The sequence below is a fragment of the Coloeus monedula genome, assembly GCF_965178545.1.
Source record: "Coloeus monedula genome assembly, chromosome: Z".
NCBI lineage: Eukaryota > Metazoa > Chordata > Aves > Passeriformes > Corvidae > Coloeus > Coloeus monedula.
In genome coordinates, this window is record NC_138822.1 from 41,316,004 (window position 1) to 41,342,868 (window position 26,865).

General features: G+C 39.9%; 1 protein-coding gene across 1 annotated transcript in view; it reads right to left on the reverse strand.

Moving 5' to 3' along the window:
* Positions 1 to 26,865, reverse strand: part of MLLT3 (MLLT3 super elongation complex subunit) — a 119,009-nt gene that overhangs the window by 52,508 nt on the left and 39,636 nt on the right. The window contains exons 3-4 of the mRNA XM_082300862.1: positions 7,005 to 7,087; positions 2,065 to 2,208 (exon numbers count right to left, since the gene is read on the reverse strand). Coding sequence (XP_082156988.1) covers positions 2,065 to 2,208; positions 7,005 to 7,087 — 227 coding nt within the window. The remainder of the gene's footprint in view (positions 1 to 2,064; positions 2,209 to 7,004; positions 7,088 to 26,865) is intronic.

The window sequence follows — 26,865 nt, forward strand, 5'->3', positions numbered from 1 at the left end:
TCAGAAGACAAAAAGCAATGATGCAATGCATTTTAAGAATGACCACACTGATATATTCAGGGAAAGAATTTGATCAAAACATGCCACATTTTATTGTTCCCACTTAGGCAACATTTTTGTTTTCGTAAACTCAAGAAAACTAAAATTAAAAGGAACAGAAAAGTAGCAATAAAAAGGAAGCTTCCTATTCTAACCTCTTAAACCTTTATTCCCCAACCCCAAAGTCCCTGCTGGCATTATTTAGATTTATTACACTTGTGGTTAAAGCTTACTAATCTTATCCAGTCTCTTGTTAACAAATATTAAAGCAGTGGCTCACGAAGTTTTCCAGAATACAATCTTGATGTTTTACTTGCAAACACACTAAAAAGTCAATATATTGTTGAGACACAGATACCCTCTCGCTCCTAATAAATGCAAACACGAAACACTGCTGATGCTTCTATTTTGATTTTTTTTTAACAGTTCTCTTCTATAGACAGGCAACGGGGTCTTTCAGACTATGCATGCTACTTAGTTTTGCTTTGTTTTCAAAGATTCGCTTCAGCAGACTGAAGATTCTCACACTAGCTCCCTCTTATCTTCAGCCCAGAACCTACTATTGTCTAAAGATACCAAAAAGGGTTACCCACTTTTATGATGACTGTTTCAAAATAAAGATAGGCACTGGCACTAACACTTATAATTTCACAGCATGAAGGCTTTCTTAGCATCTCTATCAGGAACTTGGTAAAGCAGGCAAAACACACTCATGAGGTCTGCAGTAAACAATCAACTGGGGAGCGAAGCACCTGACACTTCAGAGCAAGCAGGGCTTGCATGAGGGACCCAGACATCTGGATGAATGGATTAGCAGCAGCCTCATGAAATACAATGAGGACAAATGCCAAATACCAAGTACTGCCCCAGCAAGGCAGAGCCCTGCAGCCATGCTAGGGCTGGAAAACAGCTCTGGAGCATGCCTTGGGCATGGGAGGGCTGTGAGCTGAGCCAGGGCCCAGGCAGCTACAATGGCTATCGATGGCTATTCTTGTGAGGTGGTCACAGCCCTGGGAGCCAGGGGAGGGTCGGAACTGTACCCTCTGCTTGGTTTTTGTCAGACTCTATCTACATACTGCCTACAGTTTGGATCTCTAACACAAACACCAACAACAAAATGGTGGGAGGTGAGAGGAGGTTACTGAGACTGTGGGGAGGGAGACTTCATGCTGCAAGAAGTGGCTACAGGACTAGGGTTGGCTCAGGTCAAAGGAGGGATGGCTTCAGGGGCATCCAACAGCTCCTCCATTCCCTCCCATCAGCATGGCACTGATCAGAGGGAATGCAGAAGGCATAGGCTCTTCAAAGTGGTGTGTGGAAGGAGGGCAAGAGGCAGCAGCCCAACCTGACACAGGAGAGGCTCAGGCCCATGAAGACGGCCCAGCAGTGGAGCCAAATCCAGGGAGAGTTTCACACCCTGGCGAGGAGGGGTGAAGTCCTGAGCAGACCCCATAGCTGAGCCTCTGACAGTCCCTGGCAGAATGAATTATGCTGTCATTGTGTGAAACACAGCAGAACAATTTCCACTAACAGACAAAGCGTAAACCTAAAGGTTTGGCCTTTTGGGCCCCCTCATCCCTCCAAATGGGAAAACTTCCCTTTGGCTTTTTCACATCACTTAATTCTGGCAACACATAAAGAAGTTGGTACATTTTTCTGATTCAGACTGTGTAACATATTACATAAATTTAGGCAGGTTTGTTTATAGTTAAAAGTTTTGACTTGTTCTACCTTGTAACTATTGAATTTATTCTGCTTAATATAGAACCATTTCTCTTTCAATGAAAGACACTATTTTCTCATTACTTCCATCACAGGATCATGTATTTAAGGAAGGCACATGATAATTTGTTCACCCATTCCACTTAAAGACACACACCAAGCTCCTCTATGAAGTTAATCACAAAAACACTTTACTTAAGTAGTTTCACAGTTAGGTCAATCTTTCTCATATAGTAATCATGCACCAGCAACAAGCAGCAACATCTTTATTGTTATGGCTTTTGACATGGGTGCAAGACTCACCCCTCCTGCCTTCAGCAGCTTTCTTCTGAATTCCTCTGTTGGGTTGTTGAATGTGAGCTTTTCACAGCGGAGGTGATTTACTGGTGGGTGGCCTTCAAGGTGCAGGAATAAGTCATAGTCAAACCGAACTTTCTTAGGTTCTTCCTGAGGGTTGAAAATAACCAGATAGAAACATCTAGCACCAAAACTAACTGAGCTGAAAAAAAAGGCTACATAAACACTGTCAATTAAAATGACATAATTTTTAACCATTCTCTGTGTTCTCAGACACATATGGAATTAATCAAGCGTCAGTTGAGCTACAGTAATTTAGAGAATCACAGAAGCTCCTATCAGCCCTTGATAACACAAGGTAAAATGCATGAATTTCATGAAATCCTGACAAGGCTTAATTGACACTGTTAAGTCATGTTTGGCCCAGGCTATAGACAGGCATATAGGCAAGTATCATGATTCAGCTGAGACAAGGTAACTAAATCAAAAACACAATCACATTTCTGAGCCCTAGAAGAGTACTGAAGACAGTGTAGTAAGTTTTGAACACAAATGTCTCCACTGAAGCTAAACTATTGTTTTCTTCACAAGTTATAGAAAGGGGGAAGTATGAATCTACTGCAGCCAATATTTGATCTCTTACTTATGGGGTCTGCTCATTTCTTAAAGAAACTTCATGGCCTTGAACAAGTGTGGTCAGATAGATTTCAAGTGTTCCACCAGAACTTTCAAGCAATTCAAATTCTCTGCCACTGCAGTGAAAAAATGAAATTGAATGTTCCCTGTACCAACATGGAAAGAGAAAAAACAGAAAAGGCAAATTTATCTTGGGAGAAATCACCAGTGCTCTAGTGCTCTGAGAAAGCCTCAGCTGGAGAAGGACACTGGCGGCATCAGACAGACTTCAGTATCTTCTATCTGGTATTACAAACTGTGTACATTTTGTGTTACACATTTACACAATCCTTCTAGAAGCTGTACGTGCATTAAGTGCTTTTTTAAGATGCTATTAAGTGGCCCTTCCTCCAAAGGTCCTGATGTGCAATGGAAGTCACAAAATCAAGCCTTAGAAAAGAACAAAAATAAAATGGCAACTTGAAAAAAAGTTTCAGGAAAAAGGGAACCATGAGGGAAGAGTAGGAAGAGATGCAGCAGAACCCTAGCACATATTCAACACTGCATATAATCAGAATACATGCTCTGTTCAGTGACAGATGCTTAAAAAATTCACACTAAGCACGTTGAATTTTGATTCAGGATTCCAAGTATGGGAAGAACAGAAAGCATACAAATCTCAGTTATTCTAAAAGTTAAATCAGAGGCTTCAAACACAGTCAAGGGACATCCTGATCTGTCCCATCTCTAGACATGGAGCAGAAACAACAAAAGGAGACCTGAACTAAAAGTCTTGCCATTGTCTGTTTCTGAAGACAAAAGAAAGCAGTTCCCCTACATGGACTATTTTCATAGTTCTGTCATAGTCCATAGAAATTACAGAAAATTTTCAAAGGCAAGCATGGATGACATTTCTTGTTGCTAGAAATATTAACATGATTTCATACAAAAAAAACTTGAAGTCATTTATTCCCTGGTCTGCTTAGAAAACTGCAAGTTGCTATAGGCAGCAAGTTGGTACCAGCAGCTTTGCCATAAAAGCCAAGTTGCAATAATTCATAAATGGTAGTCTTCAAACAATTTTGTGGAAAGTCAGATGAACACAACCAGCAACTAAAAAGCAGACTTACTACACAAAAGACTGCCAGTACCACTGCACTGCCATTATTTCAGAACAGGGAAGACAGAATGGGCTGCAGTTTATGAGCCTTATTCTATACAGACTGCATTTTTCCAGAGTAGAAGTCTTTGACCTAAAAGCATTTTTAAGGACTTCATCTCAAAGACAAACTATAGCCTGCTGTTGCTGAATTTGGGGGCAGGGGTTGATTGCAATTTCTGTAACTCTTTAAAGCTTGGAATATTTTTCTATCATGGTGAAATACGTATTAAATTTTCTACCAATTTCAGTTTAGTTCTGGGAACATAAGTCCTTTAATCCTCTGTGCTCCAGGCAGTTTCCTGTACCCTACCTCCTTTTTCTATCCATGAGGGTATTTTCTGAATCAGAAACTGAACAGTACTCTACTTTAATAAATTTTAATGGTATGTCTCCTCTTCCTCCTTCTGTCTATCTCCTCTTTTTCTGTATTGGAATACCTGTGAACTGCCTTGTCGGGGGGAAAGAGCAGTTGAGCCAGAAGAAAGTAGTAATTTGCGAGCTCAATTTTTGTCCCACTCCTCCTTTGTATTGCACCCACCCCAGGGAAGGGCATGCTGCTGCAGCTGTGTGAGGGACTGACTCACAGTCCAACTGCTGCTTGTTGTATTCCATGACACCAAAAAGGGGTGAGGGATGTTTGCAAACTTCTTAATCCCACGTGTTGCTTGAGGGTAAGGAGAGCCGTAATCACTGCTGCCCTCTTGATCTCAGTCTAAGCCACAACTTAGCTGGGGAACACCTGAGACTTGCAGTCTCCACAGTGAGAAAAAGAAGCCACAAGTCTGAGTGGAAAGCTAAAAGAAATGCTGGGCAGGAAGCTTTCTGTAGAGATGCTCAATGATTGACTCACTGTCTTCTGCTTTGTCCGTGGGATGAGCATTTAATAGATGAGTTGAAGAGACTGGGCTGCTTTTCATTAGATTTCCTGAATGAATCAAAACAGCTTCCCTAATAGAAACAGAGCTAAAAAGCATACCAAAAATCCAATCAACTCACTGAGGCAGTTCTGTTTCATTTCCAACATCAAACAGGGTAAATCTGAAGATCTGCTCTTCACAGATTGATACAGGGAACATGTCAGAATTACCTGCTCAAAACCTACAACTTCCAAAGTGCCTGAGCAGAATTATCCACACCTCACACCTTAACAGGGCTTTCTGTGAAAGATAAAAGAATACTGGAATACATACTTGAAGGCACACACAGCTGATCTCAAAAGAAATTTTAAGTGATCAGGGTTCCAGAAAAAGTCTTTTACTATGTATTTCTATTTTCTTTCTGTTTTAGTCTTTCACTAAGCATTCAACACATTAAAGATATAATGTTGACTTCATTAAAATAATAATTTCAAACGACACCTCGCTAATACAAAATAAGCACACAGATATCTTTGAATCATGTTAGGTATCATAACAGCTCCACCAAGGTACATGACATATAAAGGGAATCTAAATAACTCTGGATATTAAGGTAGTGCACATTAAACTTTGCATGATTTTGCTCTTTAATTTCATACAAATCCAGTTCTTTTTATCTGAACTAGTTATTAGTAATGCAGACCATGTTATGCACAATTAAAGAAAACCTCTGTATTTGCTATTTGAGAGACTCACAGTAAGTGCAGCAATTACTTAGAATGTGAGGTATCACAACAACCTAAGTTTTGTAGAATGGCACTGAGTTTGGTTTGAGCCTGGTAATGTTGAACATAATGAGTACTCCCACACAGTCTAAAAGAATGCTTTTTAACAGACCAAGGATGCAAGATTTAAAAAAAGATTGTTTTGAAAGATCAAAACCAGAACCAATTATAAAGATTTGTAATATTAAAATAGAACAATGAGTTCATTAAGTAATCAACATAATCAAGACTGGTGTCCTTTCCTCAAGTATAAGTGGCTCTTAAACTTCTTTAAGCATTGTTTAAAGTCTGTCCACTTTTTAGCAGGGCTAGTAATTCTTCAGAATAGTTATATTACGCATCTCTTTTTTTAGTAAGGCAATTTTAATTTCACAGAGTTATCTACTAAATACTGTCCACCAAGAGTCAATATTGGGTGCAATATTGTTGAACTTCTCCATCAGTGACTTGGACGAAGGGGCAGATGCCTCCTCAGCAAGTTCATTGATGACACAGAGCTGGGAGCAGGGGCCAATACCCCAGAGGGCCATGCAGCCCTTCAGAAGGGCCTCAACAGGGTAGAGAGATGGGCAGAGAAGAACTGTCTGAACTCCAACAAAGGCAAATGCAGGGTCCTGCACTGGGGAAGGAACAGCCCCAGGCACCAGCACAGGCTGGGGTCTGATCTGCTGGGAAGCAACTCTGTGGAGAAGGACCTGGGGGTCCTGGTGGACAAGAAGCTGTCCATGAGCCAGCAGTGTGTCCTGGTGGCCAAGAAGGCCAGTGGTGTCCTGGGGTGCATTAGGAAGAGCATTGACAGCAGGTCAGGGGAGGTGATGCTGCCCCTGTACTCAGCCCTGGTGAGGCACATCTGCAGTGCTGTGTCCAGTTCTGGGCTCCTCAGCACAAGAGAGACACAGACCTGCTGGAGCAGGCCCAGCAGAGAGTGACAAAAATTGAGGGAATCTCTTTTAGGATGAAAGGCTGAGAGAACTGGGCCTATTCAGCCTTGAGAAGAGACAACTGTGAGGGACCTTACTGTTTACAAGTGTCTGAATGGGGGCATCAGTGGATGGATCCAGACACTGCTCAGTGGTGCTGAGCAATAGTACAAGAGTCACTGAGGAGACACTGATGCCCAGGAAGCTTCATCTGACTATGAGGAAGAACTTCTTTACTGTGCAGTGACCAAGCACTAGAACAGGTTGTCCAGAGAGGTTGTAGAGTCTCCCTCATTGGGGATACTCAAGAACTGTCTGGACACAATCCTGTGCAATGTGCTCTGGGATGACCCTGCCTATGCAAGGAGGTTGGACCAGATGACTCCCTGTGATCCCTTCCAACCTGACTCACTCTGTGATTCTGTGAAATACAATTACGCATTTCCAAATATTACAGTAATCTTGGGTTGAGGAACAACATTGATAAAGATAGCTTTAAATCTAATTCTTAACCAAGTATACAAACTAAACTTCAAAACTTAAAAAAACCCCTAACTTACCCATGTTTTTTTTTTTTTTTTCTAATGAAAAACATGAGATTCCATACCTTGTTTTTGAAGTAAACCTCAATTGGTAAAATGAAACCAGCATATCCAGATTCTTCAACTTTGTAGGGTGGGTCCTTGCACACTGAAACAGAAAAAACAGTATTAACACAAAAAACCCCATGTTTGAAATTCGTAAGCAAACCACATGAGTAAATCTGAGACAATAGTTCTAAGTGGCATTGATACAAAACTGCACACACATGGTAGGATGTATCTGCAGCACAACTCAACCTGAATTTTGCAAGCAAATTTTTCTTGCCTGCATAAAACCTCCACTTTATGGATAGGAAATCTTTATTTCGAATTTGAAAACTTTATTATTGGGGAAGGGGAAACACAACACAGCATTCCATCACACAGTGAAGAACATGAGGAAGGTTAACTATGGTATTATGATAAAATAATATCCAGGTTTTCTTACAAGATTCAGCTTCTGTAACAATACAGTGAATATTACTAGTTATAATACAATTTTTTCCTTCAAGTTCCCAGTTTAATGCAAGGGCTTTTAATTACTTCAAGTCCCCACAGTACTGAACAGGAGATCTCTGAAGAAAGTGGCACTAGCTGCCGACTCCAGACAGTGACAAAAAGCAGGTTGTTACAGAACTTGGAAAAGAAGCCATCTCTGCCTTCCCCTGTTTGACTGCATGGCAATCTCATTACAGAATTTAAAGTTCATGTAACACATTAGCACAAAGGGCAGCTAAGCTTGAGAAACCATGCATCTAACTGCAGCATCAACTGAGATGCTTCCAAATGCTGCATCGCTATGTATGACAAATCATGTCTACTGCACTACCATCGCAGTGAAGGTTTCTCTACTGTAGATTGGTAGAATGATGCAATTAATAACAGAAAGGGTTGACTTCTTCAAGAAACATTTCCTCTAGCTCTCTCAACCTAGCTGACCAGAAAAAAAATTCAAGCTCTCAGATGAATCACAATTTGCTCAGATGTATACTCCTTTCAGAATTGCCTTGTAGTTTACAAAAAGAATGTATTCCAATCAACTGCACAGGGCCTGATTACCAAAATTATTCTTTTTAGCAAAGCACTGCAGATGGGCACTTAAAATCCTTTATCATCCTGAAAACATGACAAGGCCCTTCAGATACATCCAGGAATATAAATATACGTTCCCAATAGTGCAATCAGTACTTCGGCTTTCCAAGGACATGCAAGCTTGATTAATCCCCAAGTAAACAAACACAGCAGAATTTTCTATTACTACCGTGCCATTTTCCTCCTGGTTTGCTAGCACCAAGCCCCTCAAAAGCGACGGGGATTACAAGTCCTTGCTCACATGCTGCAGTTGACTATCACTACCTAGTTCACTCCATTCAGCTAACAAAAAGAGCAAGAATAATCGCCTTTACACACTTCTGCAACACTGTCTTCTTGAAGCTACAGAAGTTACTTTGTTTCGTCTGGCAGAAAAAAACCAAGGAGTTACAGTTTGCAAAGCAGGATTTAAAAGGTTTGGAAAAAAAGCATTATGATGATCGGTCAAATCTAAGAAAATGGTTTCAGACTAAGGTCTTCAGTTGGAAACTGGAAGAACATCCCAGAAGTAGTATTTCACCTTATATTGGTACATCTTCTCGTAAAAACACTTGCCAGCATTAGAAAAATGTAAATATAATAGTCCTAGTTAAGCACAGAGGTTACAGTAATACACATTGGCAATTTTTCAGTCAACGATAAAGGAGTCTTCCTGCTCCTTCTGTGCCTTCAGAAGACAACTCGAGGAGAAAGCCTTCACAATATTTTTTGAATGTTCATGTACAGAAGACTGAAATCCACTTAAACAAAAATGGGGAAAGATTGTCCAGCAGATACTTAATCAGATGGAAATGTAGAGGCTTTTGAAAAAGTGATTTCAGGCTGCATATTTGTGACGAGTCACAAATATCACATCAACCACTTCCCAAGCACTTAATTGGTGCAGAAAACCTCATTAGCATAAATATTTTTCATTGCTTCCCTCATTTAGCTCTTCTTGCAGATTTACACAGCTGTTTGCCATGCTGAATAGTACCTTATCAAAGTCTCACAGTCCTTTAGAGAGTCTGTAACAGCTGCCAGTTTTGACAAAGCCTGGAAAATGGTCTACAGAACAATCATCAGGAAACCACTCTGGGTGTCTTCCCAAACTGAAAGACAGGCTTTTAACACAAGGAAAATTCTAGTCTTGTGAACAAAACCTTCCTGAAAAGAAACAGAAGTGACTGAACAAAGCTCAGTGCTATTGTGCATGTGTAGACTGCAGCTATTACATTTTTCTCACTTTTTTTGCGGAAGCCACCACTGGCAGAAATGACAGAAATGGGCACTCTGAAACAGCACTCCCTGGCCTAACTTCTTTTTGTTTTATTAGACTGTCATAAGGAGTAACCAGGGCTGCAGTGACATGTATGGTTTAGGCAAGCCAACAGGAAATCATCCTAGCAAGGTATGCTGAGCAGAGAAAAGAGAAGTGGCAAGAGTTATGTAAACCGCAGAAAAGAAAGTAAGAAAACATACAAAAAACCCAAAACCAGACAGGAGAGGAGAAGAGGGGAAAAATCCTAAACCTATCATGCCAGAGGTAAAGAGAAACAAAAGCAAATTGCAAATATATACCAACAGAACACAACCAACAACAGAAACTAGGAAGGAGTGATTTTGAAAAAGGAAGCATCTGGAAACCCTAACAAATTTCCCAAAGCTTGCTAGAAAAAAAAAGGCTATGCTAGACTAGGTACATAAGCAGAAAACACTATCCTGTTACAAACAACTTCCCCCAGATCCAGAGGGAGAGAGGCATTTCACCTCTGACTGCTCCTTTCCTTTAAAGTCGCACCTAAAATGCATTTCAAGTGCCAGACCAAATGTCTTGAACATCATTATCACTAAGACTTAATTACTATAGGCAGGTTTTTTTCTCCTAAGGAAAAAGCTTGTATGATCATGATTTTCTCCCTCTCTACTGTATCTTTTGACTAGGTGGTCCAAATTCAAGGCAGTCTCTACCACAAAAAACTGGTGTCTGAGAAGGCAGTTCCAGAGAACATCTTCACTGAGATGCAGGAAGAAGCAGGTAACAGCATACAGAATAACAAAACAATTATAAGAGTGTCTCCTGTCACAAGAACTGTAGGTCCAGGAGAAGTCAAAAAACATAAGCAAAATTATACATATTTCTTTAGATGCACTGGCCAGATTATAAAGGGGGGGCGGGGGGAGGGGCTGTTGCCTTTGTAAGGCGAAATAAGGCGTTTAGCTCAGTTGATAGAGCACAGTGCTAGTAACACCAAGGTTGTCCATTCAATCCCTGTACGGGCCACTTAAAATGCTGGACTCGATGATCCTTGCGGGTCCCTTCCAACTCAGAATATTCTGTGAGTTCATGGCACTGACCTGTTATTGTGTCTTTGCCAGAATAATAATTTGTCTTCTCTCATAAATGAAAGTTTTAGTCTTAACATATTTGCAAATACATCTGCTAAACAGATAGATCAACTAAAACAATTTTAGGTGCAATTTTGAAATAAAAATAGGAGCTCATGCAACACAATCATACAGCTGAATTCTGTCCCTTATGTTCATCATGTTCCATTGTACTGTGGGATGAACATTGCTGTAACAAGCAGTAACTTGGTATGCTTAAGGCCACAGAAAAGAAATTAGATCAAATAGCTAAAGCTATTGTCAAATGCTGCATAGGAGCTTGAATACAGGTGAAACCAAATGACTAGTCAAGTTGTAAAAAGATAGAGCGAAGAGTGGAAGGCATAAAAGCTAGAGCAAGAAGGCTCAGGTCCTAGGACAAGAAGGTGGAATGACAGTTTTCCTTAATGCTGAAGAGCCATACACATGCGCAGACGTGTACAACTGCTCCGGTGATGAATTCCAGTACTGTGCACGCCTCAGGTGCTCACCTAGAGTATACGGTCACTTAACCTCCAGTGACAGAGGACTATTCAGACACTCAGCTGCAATGCTAGCTGTATTACAAACAATTCACGAACAGGAATAGTCAGAAGCATACTGGTTATGATGATCCATTCATTTTGAGCTGCTTTCACATACCAACAGGTTCCAGTTACTCACAGATGATGAAAAGTTATTGAAATGCTCCTCAAACAAAACACTGATCTCCTTTTATGACCAGGTGACCCACCTAGTGTTAGGACATGGGTTGGACTCAATCCATGTTGGAAGAGATGGAGGTCTCTTCCAACCTTGTTATTCTGCGATTCTGCCTTCCAGCAAGCAATTGCAAGTTATCAGTGGGCATCAGTAAAACATCATCATTACTACTACTTGATTTTACAAATAAAGATTGTTTCTCAAGAATGGTTCGGTATCTGTTTAAATTACATTGCCTAATCGTACTATCAAGAGGCCCTGCAGAGAGACCTTGACAAATCAGAGGGCTGGGTAATCACCAACTTTATCAAGTTTAACAAAGACAAGTGCCAGACTCTGTACCTGGGATGGAGCAACCCTGGATGTAGGGTGAGACTGGGGAATGAGACACTGAAGAGGAGTGCTGCAGAAAGGGACCTTCCCAAATCAGGATATTCCATGAATTTGTAACCCTCATTCTATATGTAAGAAAGAGAGGAGAGTGTTCAGTTCTCATCCAGTGCATCCTACAACTGAATTCTTTTGATAATGCCTGCAGAATGAGTTACCCAAGATGACAAAGCCAGAACAAGCACTGATTATTATCTGTCCCCTGGTCTATCAGGGGAATACACCTTTTCTACAGCTCACATGAACAGCTTAAATCACTTATCTCAAATGACTTATTTCTTTATTCCACAAATGAAGCACTACTTTTCTTTCACAAATGCATTCCCATGGGTTGCATCAGACATTAACTGACACCGAAGGAACAGATGCAATCAAGCCACAATGACACATTTTACTAACAGTGACTACACTGAAGCCTTTGGACATAATAATAATAATAAAATTTTAGTTAAAGCTATCTTTCTTAAAAGCTTTAATATGAGATTCATTTGCCAGTCTAACACTGTTGAACACTTCATTATGAACAGATTTTTTTTGCTTTGTTAAATATACAGTTAGAATGAACAAATAAAGGCAAAAGTTCCCTTTAAACAGACTTCAACACAACATCAGGATGATGCAGAATAATGTCTGCAAGAATTTACACATTTTATGCATCCTGCAGGATATTCAAGGTGGGTGCTTGTAAGAAGTGATGCCTTCTTAAAGAGAACTGGTTTAACCACAAGTTTTTTTGTACTAGTATTTTATAGATATTTGCCTATTACTTGCTCATATTTGACCAATTTTTTCCCTCTATTCAACAGCACCTTCATTAAAAGAAGTCTCAAAACCAAGAAGCGGCATTCATTTTCAGGGGAAGGCAGATTGTGGAACAAAATCCCTCCTGCATCAATAAGTCAGCTTTATATATTCAGCTGTGATTTCTAGAAAAGCTCTTTGACTCTGCTATCCTGCAGCTCACCTTGCCAGCTGGAGGGGTCCAGTACTTGGATTCTTTATTAAAAGAAAAAAACAAACCAAAACAAAAGAGCCTGGAAGAGAATGGCTCTTATTTTCTAACTTCAGGCACACCTCAGCCATTAATACAAAAAAAATTCTAGGCAGGTTCAGACAAAAACTAGCAAGAATTACTAAGTTGAGCATGGGTTAAATGGTACATTAAATGCTAGGAATAAGGAGTGCCCATTTGCTTTATACCTTATGCTGACACGTACTTCATGAGAAAGATAAAACCCCGTGAAAGTGAAAGCACAGAAGGCACTAGAAGTTCTAAGACTAGGCTCTCAGCACTGCATTTACAGATATACTACATTCCCTGCCTCACATACAGAGTGACCCGATTCCCACCACTTCCACCAACTGGATAGGATAGCAAGATGCAGCTTACAACCCCTTAAATAAAGTGAACCCTAACTAAATTTTGGAGTGACATTTTCTATCCTCACTGCCCACTGCCTGACCATTGAATAGCTTCTTCATCAATCTAATACAATTGAGAACAATCTAATACACAAGATAGGAGAGCATGGAAGTCTCCAAGTCTGTGGCTGAGCTTGGACTCAGCCACACCTAGGCTCCATCAGGAATTTAGAAAGCAAGGGGGTCCTCTCTAAACCTTGTGACTCAGCAGGAGGGTCTCGCTTACCCTTTTACATGCTTACTCTGTTCCACCTCTGGTCTCCGTGTAAATCTATATCCAATTTTGCTTTGTGTATTTCATCCATGTAATAAGTAATAGAGTGAACCTTGCCATTGAACTTTTTTAGTCACAAATTTGTATTAAACCTGCTTTTGCTAATACCTTTGACAGTGATTTTCTAAGTGACCTAAACCACTCATCTCCAAGTCACTGTTACCTGTGATGGAGCTCTGTTTTCCTGAGGATGGCTGAATGCCTGCCTGCCCACGAAGGAAGTAGTGAATGAATTCCTTGTGTTGCTTTGCTTGCACACACAGCTTTTGCTTTACCTATTAAACTGTCTTAATCTCGACCCAAAAGTTTCTCACTTTTATCCTTCCAATTCTCTCCCTCATCCCACTGTGGGGAAATGAATAAGCTGTTGGGTGGTGCTTAGATGCCAGCTGGGGATAAACCACAACATTAACGCTCCAGGACTTCCAGCAGAAGGACCATTTTCCTGATATAGAAAGCTCCTCAGGCAGCTGCACACTTTCAAACTTAAGTACAGATTGCAGATGGTGCAGAAGCCCCTCCTCTTGCCTGAAGGACACAGATAGCTGTCAGCTATATTCTGCACACACAAGCAACAGTCCTTAGTGAGACATTCAGAATTTACTGGAGATGTCCAGAACCACTTATAGTTTATGCCTTCCATCCCTTCTGTCTGCTCCCTCAGGTTTCCTCCAAACAAGATGGGAATGAGAGAGAGATGGGAAAAGAAAAAAACCAAGTATTTTTAAACTGAAGTAACTCCTACATTTCCTGCTTTAATTCTAGATATTATTTTTTTCAATACAAAGCATTTCTCAAAAATTGCTGTTAAAAAATATACATGTCTCAGGTATCAGTGGAGTAAGGGACTTCCAGAAAGCACCTGATCTAGAAGTCTTTCTTAGACAAGCATGACACTAAAGCAAAAGAAAAGCCCTTGAACAACTGAACTGCAGCTAAGGCTGCCTGGATAATAACATAATAAACCAAACAATTATCTTTGATGGAAAACACATTAGGTATAACATTAAAAACTCTGACAATAAATGTCAATTTGCCCTGTAGATACCATTAGTATTTTATGAGTAATAAAAATTTCCAGTAATTGTGCACTAGGTACATTCTCATATTTGTATAGAAGGTACAGCTCTTGGGACTTTCTCTTTTACTGAGAAAAACAGGTGCAACAATTGCAGGATTTGAAATAATTTCTTTCTTGGTTATTAATTATATACCCTTTCTTCCCATTGAAGACTTAGCATAGAGAATATTTTTTCTTAACTTCCAGACAGATACCTAAAACAATAAATCATATTCTCTATTTTAACTTCATTATGCTGTGCAAGCATCAAAATGGGAATAAGCATTTCAGAGTCAGACTCTATACCAGTGATGACATAACTGTGTCAAAAACTTGGGGTTAAAAAGGTTTTACAAGCAACCCAAGACTAATTTTTTCCATCACATCTCCATCCTTCATGGTTATTGTACTTCATTCATTGCAGAATGGGTCAGGTTGGAAGGGACCACAAGGGAACATCTGGTCCAGCCTCCCTGCTCAAGTAGGGTCATCCCAGAGCACATGGCACAGAATTGTGTCTAGACAGCTCTTTAATATTGCCAGTGAGGGAGACACCAAAACCTCTCTGGGCAACCTGTGCCAGTGCTCTGTCACCCACCCAGTGAAGAAGTTCTTCCTCACGTTCAGGTGAGCTTCCTGTGCACCACTTTCTGCCCATGGACTCTTGTACTATTGCTCAGCACCACTGAGCAGAGCCTGGCTCCGTCCTTTTGCCAACCCCTCCTTAGATACCTATAAACACTTGACTCCATGTCTCTCTTGTGCTGAGGAGCCCAGAACTGGACACAGCACTGCAGATGTGCCTCACCAGGGCTGAGTACAGGGGCAGCATCACCTCCCTCCACCTGCTGACAGCGCTCTTCCTAATGCACCCCAGGACACCACTGGCCTTCTTGGCCACCAGGGCACCCTGCTGGCTCAGGGACAGCTTCTTGTCCACCAGGACCCCCAGGTCCTTCTCCACAGAGTTGCTTCCCAGCAGATCAGACCCCAGCCTGTGCTGGTGCCTGGGGTTATTCCTCCCCAAGTGCAGGACCCTGCAATTTCTTTTGCTGAATTTCAGAGAGTTCTTTGCTCTTCAGATGTAATATACTGAAAAATATAAATTTTGTTTGTATTGTCTACCTGATTACCCTCCTGAAGCCATTCAGAGTAGGTGTACATATGATCGTGGATGCTAGTCTACCTCTCATAATTATTTAGAGAGTGGTACTAAGAGCAGGAAAAGAAATATATCTCCCCAAACACATTTTATTCATACCATTCACTAACAAATGGAAAAATACAATGAACTGTGTTAACTTAAGCAAAACATAGATGTACTAATATGATATGAGCTTAAACTATCAAAGCGTATTGCTAAGGCTAGAACAATTATTATTTTAAATATTGTGTTTACATGAATCTGCCTGGTTTTTCTGCCTGCCACCGAGCATTACTTGTGTAACAGAACAATATAAAGCTCTACAATCAAATACATCCTGAAAGGGAGAGACTTGCAGTTTCTGTTGTTAATCATGTTAATTGTTTACAATTAATACGATGTAAATGTTCGCTTCAGGCATAAACTAGTTTAAGACCTGTGTTTGCATACAGGTGAGGGAACAACAACTATACTATTATACTGTTAGGAATTTTGAGGAAAGAAAACAGCCATGTGAGGATAATGAGTGATTTATAAGGAAGCAGCATAGAAAACTACAACTTTCTTCAACCAGAAATAATTAAACCTGCAATGCTGTTTCTGACCACTGTAGCATGCCTATAGCTTTATTCTTCTGCTTAAGAGAGGCAGAATAGAACAAACTATTTTAATTGGAAGAGACCTACAATAATCATCTAGTCCAACTGCCTGAACACTTCAGGACATAGCTCAAGTATGTTGTTAAGGACATTGTCCAAATGCCTCTTAAATGCTGACAGCTTGGAGCATTGACCACCTCTCTAGTAAGCCTGCCCCAGTATTTGACTGCCTTCATATTAAAAAAAATGCTTCCAAATGTCCAGTCTGAACCTGCCCTGGCACAACTTTGAACCACTCACACAAATCCCATCACCAGGTCCCAGGAAGAAGAGATCAGCACCTCCTTATCCACATCCCCTCCTCAGGAAGCTGTACAGGGCAACAAGGCTATCCCTCAGCCTTCTCTTCTCCAAACTAGACAAACCCAGAGTCCTCAGCTGCTCCTCATAGGACACTCCTTCCAGCTGTTTCACCAGTTTTTCTCCCATCCTCTGGACACATTCAGGGGCCTTCACATCCTTTTTAAATTGTGGGGCCCAGCACTACACACAGGACTCAGGGTGAGGCTACACCACGGCTGCATCCAGCAGGATGATCCCGATCCCAGCTGGTGCTGCCGTGTCTGATGCAGCCGGGATGGGGTTTGCCCTCCTGGCTGCCCAAGCACACACTGCTGACTCACACTGAGCTGCTGCTGGGAGCTAACCAAGGCTTCCAGTTCATCCTGTTTGTTTCTCACTCTCCATGTGTACAAGCATTTCAGATACATGGAAAGATACATATGCACACACCGAAAGGTACAATATATTAATTCCCAAAATGCTAGCCACTGATACAATTCTTCTCAAGCTCTGAGCTCTACATTCTGTACAGCTGACAAACTCCCCTTTGCACATAAAATGGAAATGGAAGGGAAAGAAATAGAAATTGGGCCATAAAGGCAGAAAATCTTTAAAGTGGCACATGGTCTAACCCTGAATAATTGGTTTTGTTGTAGGCCAATTCCAGAAAGAAGCAAACAATCAGTTTTTAAAAATCCTTACCTTAAAAAATGCTATCTTAATGAAATTGTATTTGCACTAATAATCTGACGGAAATCTGTAAAACAATAAAGTGACCAAGCTGTTTAAACAGACGTTTAATAGATCATAGCTACAGTTTTGCCTAAGAAAGCTAAGTGTTTTCTTATGCATGAAAGCCATTCATCATGCAGTACTTCAATTCTGCTCTTTTGAAAATATCAAGAAAAAAGTGGACAAAATGGCATTTGCAAATTGGTCTTTTTTTGTTTTAAAAAATGCCACAAAATTAATTGGAAAGCTACTGACAGAAACATCACCAAGGTTTTACTCATTTATATACTACAGAGTAAATAATTTCTTCCGTAATCCCTAGCCTGTACTTGTTTCTGAGAGAAGCAACACAGCATTGTTTCTAGTTTTCCAGTCAGTAACATCTTTCAAATTTCACTGTTGAGTTGCAGGCATTCAGTAATAAGGAAATAGTTTTGTTGATAATTCTGGAGGAACACTTTAGGGGGTTGTAACTATTTTAGTTACGCAGATACTGAAAATAAAAGAGAAGTGCTTCCTAATAACACTTACATAGGAAAACTGCTAACATTAATTTTTTTGACCAAATACCCCAATCTTTGTTCAGACAGCATTACCACACCAAAAATTCTTTTAGAATCACTGGCAAAACTAAGTTTTGGGGTTGTGAATACTCCAATGTAAACACTAGATTTTTTGCTCCTCGCAATGTATTTCTCTTGTCTTGGTATGCCTCTGGCACATAGTTTCTCCATGTATTGTATTTGATTAAATAACAGCTTGAAAAACGGAGAGTAGAAATAATTCAGTGTAAACATCTTGAACAAAAATTAGAGTGCATACCACCAGCCAGACATACAGGAAACAAGTAATCTTAAACCACCATTGTTTCATTAGCGGTCATGGCTCAAAAAGACTTCAGAGGAACAGAAAACTTTACACTTTTCTTCAGTTCTGAAAAGGGGAATATCATGATTCACTTTGGGTGAAGAAAGGCAATTCAAATCTGCAAAATGATATACATGTGACAATTTCCTTAAGTCTAAAAAATATCCTCCATTTAACACTCATTTATAATTCTTTCAGGAATTAGAGTACATATTGTCTAGAGGACATTAAATTAGTCAAAATGGAAATCAGCATTTTAAGCTACCATATCAAGTGCTTTCAAAGGAGTCACGCTCTCAACTTTTTTATATAAAAGCAGATTTCCTTGCTTGGAGACAATTTATCCAAAGCATTATTTCCCACAGTAGATTTGACTGACAATAATTAACTGTACAAGTAGGGTTTTCAAAATGTGATATATTTAATTCTGGAGGTTCCTTACCTTTCTTATTTTTTATTTGTTAGTTTCTTTTGGTTTTTTGTTTGTTTGGGAATTTGGTTTTGGTGGTTCTTTTCGTTTTTTTTTTCACTAGCAATTGCCCTAGGAAATTGTGTCAATATATACATCCTAGATTTTGTTCCCAGTATGACCTTCACAGATTTGAGAAAAGAACACCCCTAAGCACAGTCTGCATGCAATTCGTTGTTCAGTTAAGAAACTAAAAGAAAGGCTACATGCCTGTTCCCCTAATCAGAGCAAAACTCTAAGCAGGCTTCCCCACTCATTTTTCCGTATGTTTTCAGAAGATTAAGTCTTTCCACCAGCCAAGTGTTTTAAAAATATCATGATATATCAAAGACAGGTGATGTTCGCTTTTAAATTCATTATGCTCCTAGTAATTTAATTCCAAAAAGGTAAACTCAACAGACATCAGGTGTCAGGGTCCCTCCCCTACCATGTAGCCCTGGCAGAGGGGCCCTGAGGGCACAGACACGGGGTTTCCCTGCTCCTGCTCAGCCTTGTTCCCATTGGTTGTTTTGTGTTTCCCTGCACGGGCAGGGACCCTCGGGTCCCGTGATTGAGGAGTTCCTGGGCAGAGCTCCGGCCATGCGGCTGGAGAAATAAACATCTCTGAAACATCTATCAAGAATCGGTCCATAGATATTTCTTTTCCACGGGCCTCCTCTGATATGCGTGTTACAGTATCTGCACTGTAACAATCAGGCACAACTTTGACTGCCACATTTTTAGAGCCTCTGTTTGTCTTTGTCTTTCTTTAAAATTGCTTTTCAACCCAAGCTAGAACTCCAAACCAAGGCATAACAGAAAAATTGTCTCCTAAAACACCATCATTCTCCCTTTTTTTATTCTTGTGACATGATATTCTGCTGCCATTTACCATAGTTTCCCCTGCAGGTAGGTAACACTGGAGCCTTTGGACACTTTTGGAGACTTGTAAGGGATGGCAGACAGGGAACACCTAGACCTAAGGACAGCAACCCATAAGTGCAGTTACTAATATTCATATGAATGGCAAAGAAAGTACAGCTTGTGGCTAAAAAGCACATGTCCTTATTCAAAGCAAGTGGAAGAGGAAGATGCAACAGACAGCAGCAGAAAAATCTCACTTGGTGCAGAAGCTGGACAAGTAGCACCACAAGCTCTGGGTTGGGCACTTGTGTAGGCACTGGAAAGGGTTCCTCTGTGCAGGTGCTGCTTTGCCCACCCATCCATTTAAGGGAGCACTTCGAATCTTCTATAAACCCACATAAATCCCAATACTTCTCCCCTAACACAGACCTCATAGCAAGTGAGGCTGAGCCTCTGCCATCACACATCTCCCTTGCAACAGCAGCAATCAGCAGCCCCCATGCAGCCTGGACACAACACTCAGGATCACCTCCTTACTCCATACCACCCAGGTGCACTTGCGTTCCCCATTTGCTTCCCTGCCACCAGTCATAGTAAGGGCTACTTCTGAATAGCCTATTATCTGACAAATTGAACAGAACAGCAAAAAACCCCTTCTCCTTAAGTAAGAAGCTCACAGATCAGAAAAATGCCCACCCACAGCCTCATGCTGAGAGAGCACTGAAGAACCTTGCCACAAGCAGAATCCAATATACCACAAAGAAAACACTAATAAAACTGAGGCTGAAGACTCTCTGGTGCACTTCAGTACAAAAACCTGAAGCAAAGCCAGTACCATGCCAGTAGGAACCCCACAGCTGAAGGTGCAGAGAACCTTGAGGTGGAGTGGAGTGAGACGAATTTTGTTTTAGAACACAACTTCCACATCCATCTTCAGGAACTGAAAATGCTGTGAGCAGGAACTGAACTGCTGTGAGCAGAACTTCAGCCATGCACTTCAGGAACTAAAAATGCTTCCATGGCTGTTTGCCATGCTGTTTCAAACTGAGATTACAGGAAATGCTGAAGGAGATGGAATAAATCAGCCACACAGTTGTCCCCTGTAGAAATGCCTAAACAAGCTTTCCGCAGGTCTTAAGATGAGAGACATGCAGATCTCTGCTATTTAATAATTATTTGTTTTTAAGAGTCCTCCAAGCCAAACCTTGTTAAGACAAGTAAAAGTAGGACTAAACTAAGAGAAGCAATCAAAGGACAGACACTGAAAACACACATAGCAAATGAACTACTTTCAGAATTTACTGCTATCTTCCAAAATGTCCTGAAGTTACTTTATGAAGAATATTTGCTTATGTACACAAAAGACAGCATGACAAAAAACAATTAAGCTGTATAATGGTCCACATAGCAGTAGCAATGAACATTCTTCCCTTCCCTCAACTGTTTACATCCCTCTGCAGACAGCACAAAGGATCAAATCACCTTCTGCTTCAGGGTAGATTTTGGGGAAAAGATAAATTAACCACATCTTTTCCTTGCACTTTGATTTAGTTAAGAGCAAAAGTAAAGACAGACAGACTGAAATTAACATTGAGCCATTCTGAATTTTTCCTTCACAAGCAATCACAAACAGACATTCTTAAGCTTTCCCACAGACAGAGCAAGCTTAAATACTTGAGACACCCAAGACAAGAGTGAGCAATAGTAGGGATGGCCACTTTACAGGTAGTGGTACACACCAGGAGAGAACTGCCCAGTCATAAAAAACCCACAGCAAAATCAGTCTTAAAACAAGGCTAGAAGTTGAATGCAGGGTCAAGATGGTATAACCAGCTCCTACCTGAAGATTTCAGAACCAATAAAAATATCAGGGTGGGCTGGAGAAGTAGCACATAGACATAATGTACTGCAGGAAAAAAATCTTAATGAAACAGAATGAATTCAGAACATTCACACTAGCAATCTTAATTCTGTTTATTAAACAGGCAGATTGTTTTGACTTTCATCATTCTTAAGGAGGTATTTTTCAATGTGAGCGCTATTCACAACACTTATTAATGACTGAATGTAAGACAGGTAGCCTACTGGGAAAAAAACATTTTGATAAAAGAGAATTATGTTATGTTCCATCTGAGCATAACAAAGGCAACCAGCTGATTTAACACAACTTCTTACATTTAACAAGATAATAACAAATGGTAATCAATGTAGAGAGAAACATGTAATAAGAATTTTAAAAGACCTGCATTTAAACTGTAATTCCATTTTAAGTAATAGTCACTTAATACTTACTCTTCTTTATGTTCATAAGTAGGTTATCTCCATAACTGAATGACTGGCTATTTCAGTTAAATATGTATCTGCTCTTTTGCAGCGTAATATAATTACTCGAGGTAACAGAATTGCTGTAATACTGATGAGATGGTAACTTGCCCTCATGCCTTAAAAGATTAGAACTAAAAATCAGGAAAAGCTCAGAAACCTCAAAGGAAGTATATTAAAAAGCATAAATTGCAACTCCACTGAGAAGAGCTAAACTAAATATGTGACACACTTTTCTCAGGTAACAATCGTGTTCACAAATGCCACTGACACGGCCCCAAAATACACAGGAAAACTAACTACTTAAGACAGCTAAGACAGCCCCAAACATGCACGCCCTTTCACAAAGGGATGAGAATCATTTATCTCAATTTTTAGTCTCAACTCTCATCAAAAGATTCTCACGACACTTCCCAATAATAAGGACAAATTACTGTGACTTCGAAAGACATCAATTACCTAAAGAGGTCACTGAACAATATGTGCTAATATTCCCTTGGAACTGCCCATCCATTAAACCACCTAATCCACTTAATCTCTATTTGCCATCATATCTGTAAATGAACACACAGCACTTGAGTGTTTCAAAACTGTAATTACTTTAAGAGACACAGTAAAGCGCATGCAAATACATACATTAGCTATAGGAAACATAAGAAAATGCAACAATATTGTAAAGAAAATGCCAGTGGAACTGTCGCTTTCTGAAAGTGGCCTGTTATGAGCATAAGCATCTAATTTCAGTCTCATCTTTAAAAAAGATGCTTCACAGCAGCAGTCCTGCAAAAGCAGCAGACTGTGGCACTAAACACACTGCACTTGAGACTTACAACATACCAGAATGGACTCACAGATTTGAACATAGAGTGGCAGTGCAAGTGTTCTTCTTCACAGGATAACTGTGAAGCTTCTAGGCAAGAGAGGTACAGCACTTCTGTACTTGTTCTGGCTGGGATAGAATTACATTTTTTCAGTGTCTTAAATGGGGCTACCATAAGCAGATCCTTGTTACCTACCCTCAGTTACCATGCTGGAAGCCAACACACCGTATTGCCTGTGAACCTACAAACTACAGCTTGTGAAAGTGTTTAAGCTCAAGTCTATATATTTTCTACAAATAAGAAATATGTTTGCTAAGTTAAAGTGATCAATCTCCATTGTTATTTTAATGTAAATATCATAACTATTGAACAATGCAATTTTCACCTTTGTACCTTTACTGGCTGCTTTTACAGCAGAGAATTTGCCAGGAAACCCCCAAGGTTTGCCTGCCAGTGACCTAAGCATTCGGCAGAGACTTTGGAGTATGGCTTCAATACCATTAATTGAGTAAGTTTCATGGAACTAAGAAAGGAAAAAACCCTGGCCTCACACTAGTATATTGACTTGTACCAAGCACTTTCTTTGGTTTATTTCTGCTTTTCTCTTTTGTCATCCCCCAACTGACCTCCTGGAAAAGTAGGTAGGTATGTACAAGAATCCATACATCTGCCTCTGCCACTGCTGTTTCCTGTATGAACAACCAAAAAAATACAGCTATGACTGTCCTAGGTGTTCAGATAATCATAATTCTACACTGAACATTTGACAGCTGCCCATGTATTTTAGCCTTTGAAAGCATACATAATTGCGTAGGTGATGTGATGCCTGGACTGCAAGTCAATCCATCCAACTTCCCGAAGGAGACTAAATCTGCATTAAAATCCTCAATTAGAGATTAAAAAAAACTTTTGGTTTGTCTCTCATATCTTCTTCCACAGCTCCTCCAAAATGCCTGAAGTAACTGTCTTAAAAATACACATTGTTTTCAACACTCTTGGTCCCTCAGCTTCGGGCTGCGAGTTTAGGGGGCATGGAATAAACTTCATGCTGATTGTCTGTCTGAGAACAAAGATAGTGACTAAAACCACTGTTCTTTGGGAGCATAGCATAAAAGCTTCAATAATATCCCACTTCCTCCCCTGGAAAGAATTTCATTTAGTAACTAAAGGAGACAGGAGTTGCTTATTACATATTTCTAAACAAACCTTTCGGGTTTTTTTACTTTAATGCTTTGAACTAGGAGAGCTCATTCATTTCCTACTGTCTGTTTCCAGGAGGCACAAAGAAGGACCTTTTTCACCACACTTTTAAATCAGAACATGATTTTTAAAAATTGGTGGAGCCTGTTATTGTTTGACACCCGTCAAACAATTGGGAAATACTTCAGATTAAGGGTTATGACTGGGAATCAGTTACCAAATTGACCTTGAATATAATGCTTCTAATTAGTTACTCACTTGGGAGAAACATGTGGATATGGAGTTACCAACAATTCTTTCTAACACCCAATTCTCATTCTCTTCGACTGTGATCGTTCTTACCTTGTGAAGTTCTTGCTTTGTTCACTTCCCTCTAGATGTTGTTAATATTGACACATTTTGAACATGCAGTGTTCAAGCTGACATTCTCTACAAAAAGGGTTCATTTATCCTCTTACTCCTAGCAAACATTACCAGTCTTCATCAGAAAGCAAAGGCACATGGACAAACTGTGCGCACGCTTTTGTTCCCCATTCCTTCTTATCATCCCAAGAGCAGGTACTCAGAAGAATGGGATACAACATTTACTGTTCTGCCTCAGAGGGGGTCAGTAAAAGGACTACAGAGAAAGCAGTTTGTTCATCCTTCCCTAGATCTGCTAGGGCCCATGCTGAGAAATGTAACATTAAAAGAAAGCAACATGATTTTTCAGAAGTTACAGAAAAACAGAAAAGCTACAGTCTTAGTATTGAAAGTTTCACACAAGATAACAGACCTGTAATACTGTTTCCTTCATCACCTTGTCAGACTGTGGCTACAAAATCGGGAAAACAAAAAAACAAAAGAACACACCATTAAAGCTTAAATGCCTCACAAGAAGAATGAGGGTTTGACTAAGACAAACAAGCAGTTCTCAGAACAGCCCTTACTTCATCCAGATTTTGTATGGGATGTGGCCTGTGTGCCTTGGGCATCTTCACCTGTTCCCAAGGCTTCTCTCCAGGGTGTCTTTTAGTTTCTGGGGGAAGGATAAACTTCCCACATTTCTGAGGAGTCAGCAAGAGTTGATGTGTATCTAGGCTGATGAATCAGGAAGAGGGACAGTGGAAAAGGCCAACAGCAATGCCTTTGTTGCATGTCCTACACTGGTGGCACTAATTTGGGACTGTCCTCCTTTACACAAGGCAGTAATTTTTATAAGTTATGGAAAAAGTTAACATCCTCAAGACTCTCATGGTTTTCAGAGGGATATGTAAAAGTGAGGAAAAAGCCCTGGTTCCTTAAGGAAAGCAGTATAGCTTACATGTTTCTTATTGCCAGCCATGCTGGTTGAGATTCACTTATACATTGTTTATAGTATAGGTTTTAATTCATCTGTTCCCACTGAATTTGATTGCCTGTCTGCTTTTTGCTTACAGTAAAAATTCCTTCAACAAAGCATTTGTATTCTGATCATCTTGTGAATCATACTGTTTTTTCCCCCTCACGTTCTATAAAATACAGTTTTCCCACAAGAGCCCCTAATATGTACCATGTGTATCAGGATGAAATTCCCAGAGGCTAGTAGCTTATTCAACTTGTGAGAGTCTCCTTGGCACCTACACATTTTTCCATGGTTAAGTCAGCTGTTGCAGTAAATTAAGTATTAAGAATATATTTAACCCCTTGGAACTTGAACTTAGGCCACAGCAGTTCCTACTACCTCTGATTTTTTAAGAAGTTCATTCAGTTTTGTGATCAGTAACATGATTAACATTCCAAGTCAAGCTAATAGAAGCTTGAAATACAAAGTTATGACTTTAAAAAAATTAAAAATCTTTTTTAGGGCAACTCTAAACATGAAACTATCTCCTTCCCTGGTGAAAATATGCTGCTTTACTGAACTTTTTAGTATTTTCAGTGTGTTTTGTTTTCCTTAACAGAATCTGTTAACTCTACAGTACCACAGACACTTAAGAATAGTCAACCGCTTCAAGACAAACAGAGTAGTAACTTAGTTTACATATAAGTGTTTGACCAAGGAAACTAGTATTATTGGCACCAACTTTCAGAGGATTTGGGTGGGGTGGGGGGGATTGGGAACACCTCATTTAACATCACCTACAAAATCAGTGGCAGAGTCATGAACATACAGACACCAGGGACTGCTGACTAACAAGACATGGCTTTACCCATAAAAACCTTCCATTTTGCTAGACTTGACAAAGCTGAACCTGAACCTGGCCTCATATTCAATATTCACAAAAGGCACAAAATAAATCAACAAAACCAAACGGATCTTTCACACACATCTGCCCCTAAGCTGCTCTGAAAATAACATGCCCTCTAGGCAGCAATTACCTGACATTTCCTACCACTTCTTTCAAAGTGACTTTAAAATTCTGAGCTAACACTTGGGGATATATCACACAACCATATGCAAACATTTTGTCAGTCTTAGTACTGCTGAGCGTCAGTGACAAACCATAATAATTCTGGACTATCAATGAGAATTTACCCAACTAAAGGACAACAAACCTTTTCTCCCACTAAGATTAGGGTTGCTTTTTAAAAAAAAAAAAAAAAAACACCCTAAGGGGGAGCCCTCTAAAAATAATAACAAAATGTTTAGAGTACTGGTTCTCTGAACAGCAACAATTTGCCTTGCTTCTAAAACAACAAATGAAAGACAATGAAGCATTGACTTCAAGAGGTGGACCACAGCAAATACAAAACGTGCATGAACTGCAGCACAAGACTCGCAGTTACTACCAGTCAATTAGCAGCAACAAAACGAGGTCATCCACAACAGAGAACTAGGTATGTTTATACACAATGGTATGTTTATTACACAAGTTATATGGCAGGGACCACTTCTCTTTCTCCAAAGTGTGACAGCATTAGAGATTACTAATAGATTTCCTGGTTTGCTTGAGCAATGTATCAAATAGAGACAATTTTGTTTCTAAGTAAGACTTCTTTACAAGTCTTACACTAGTACAATGTTATCCTAGAAACCTATTTGCTCAAATATTCTTAGGGTAAAATATGTTTTTCTTAAAGTAGAGAAACTTTCTAGCTCTTGATAAAACTCTTGAAGGGGAAACCAGAATCCTAAGCAACGGTGACTACATGTTTCAGTTACACCCTTTCCTATGAAACCCTCCACTAAAAAAATGAAATTCAGCTCATTACAGAAGCAAAAGCCTACTGCAATTGTTTCAACTTCACTAAAACCAAAGAAGCTGCAGTACTTCTTGGC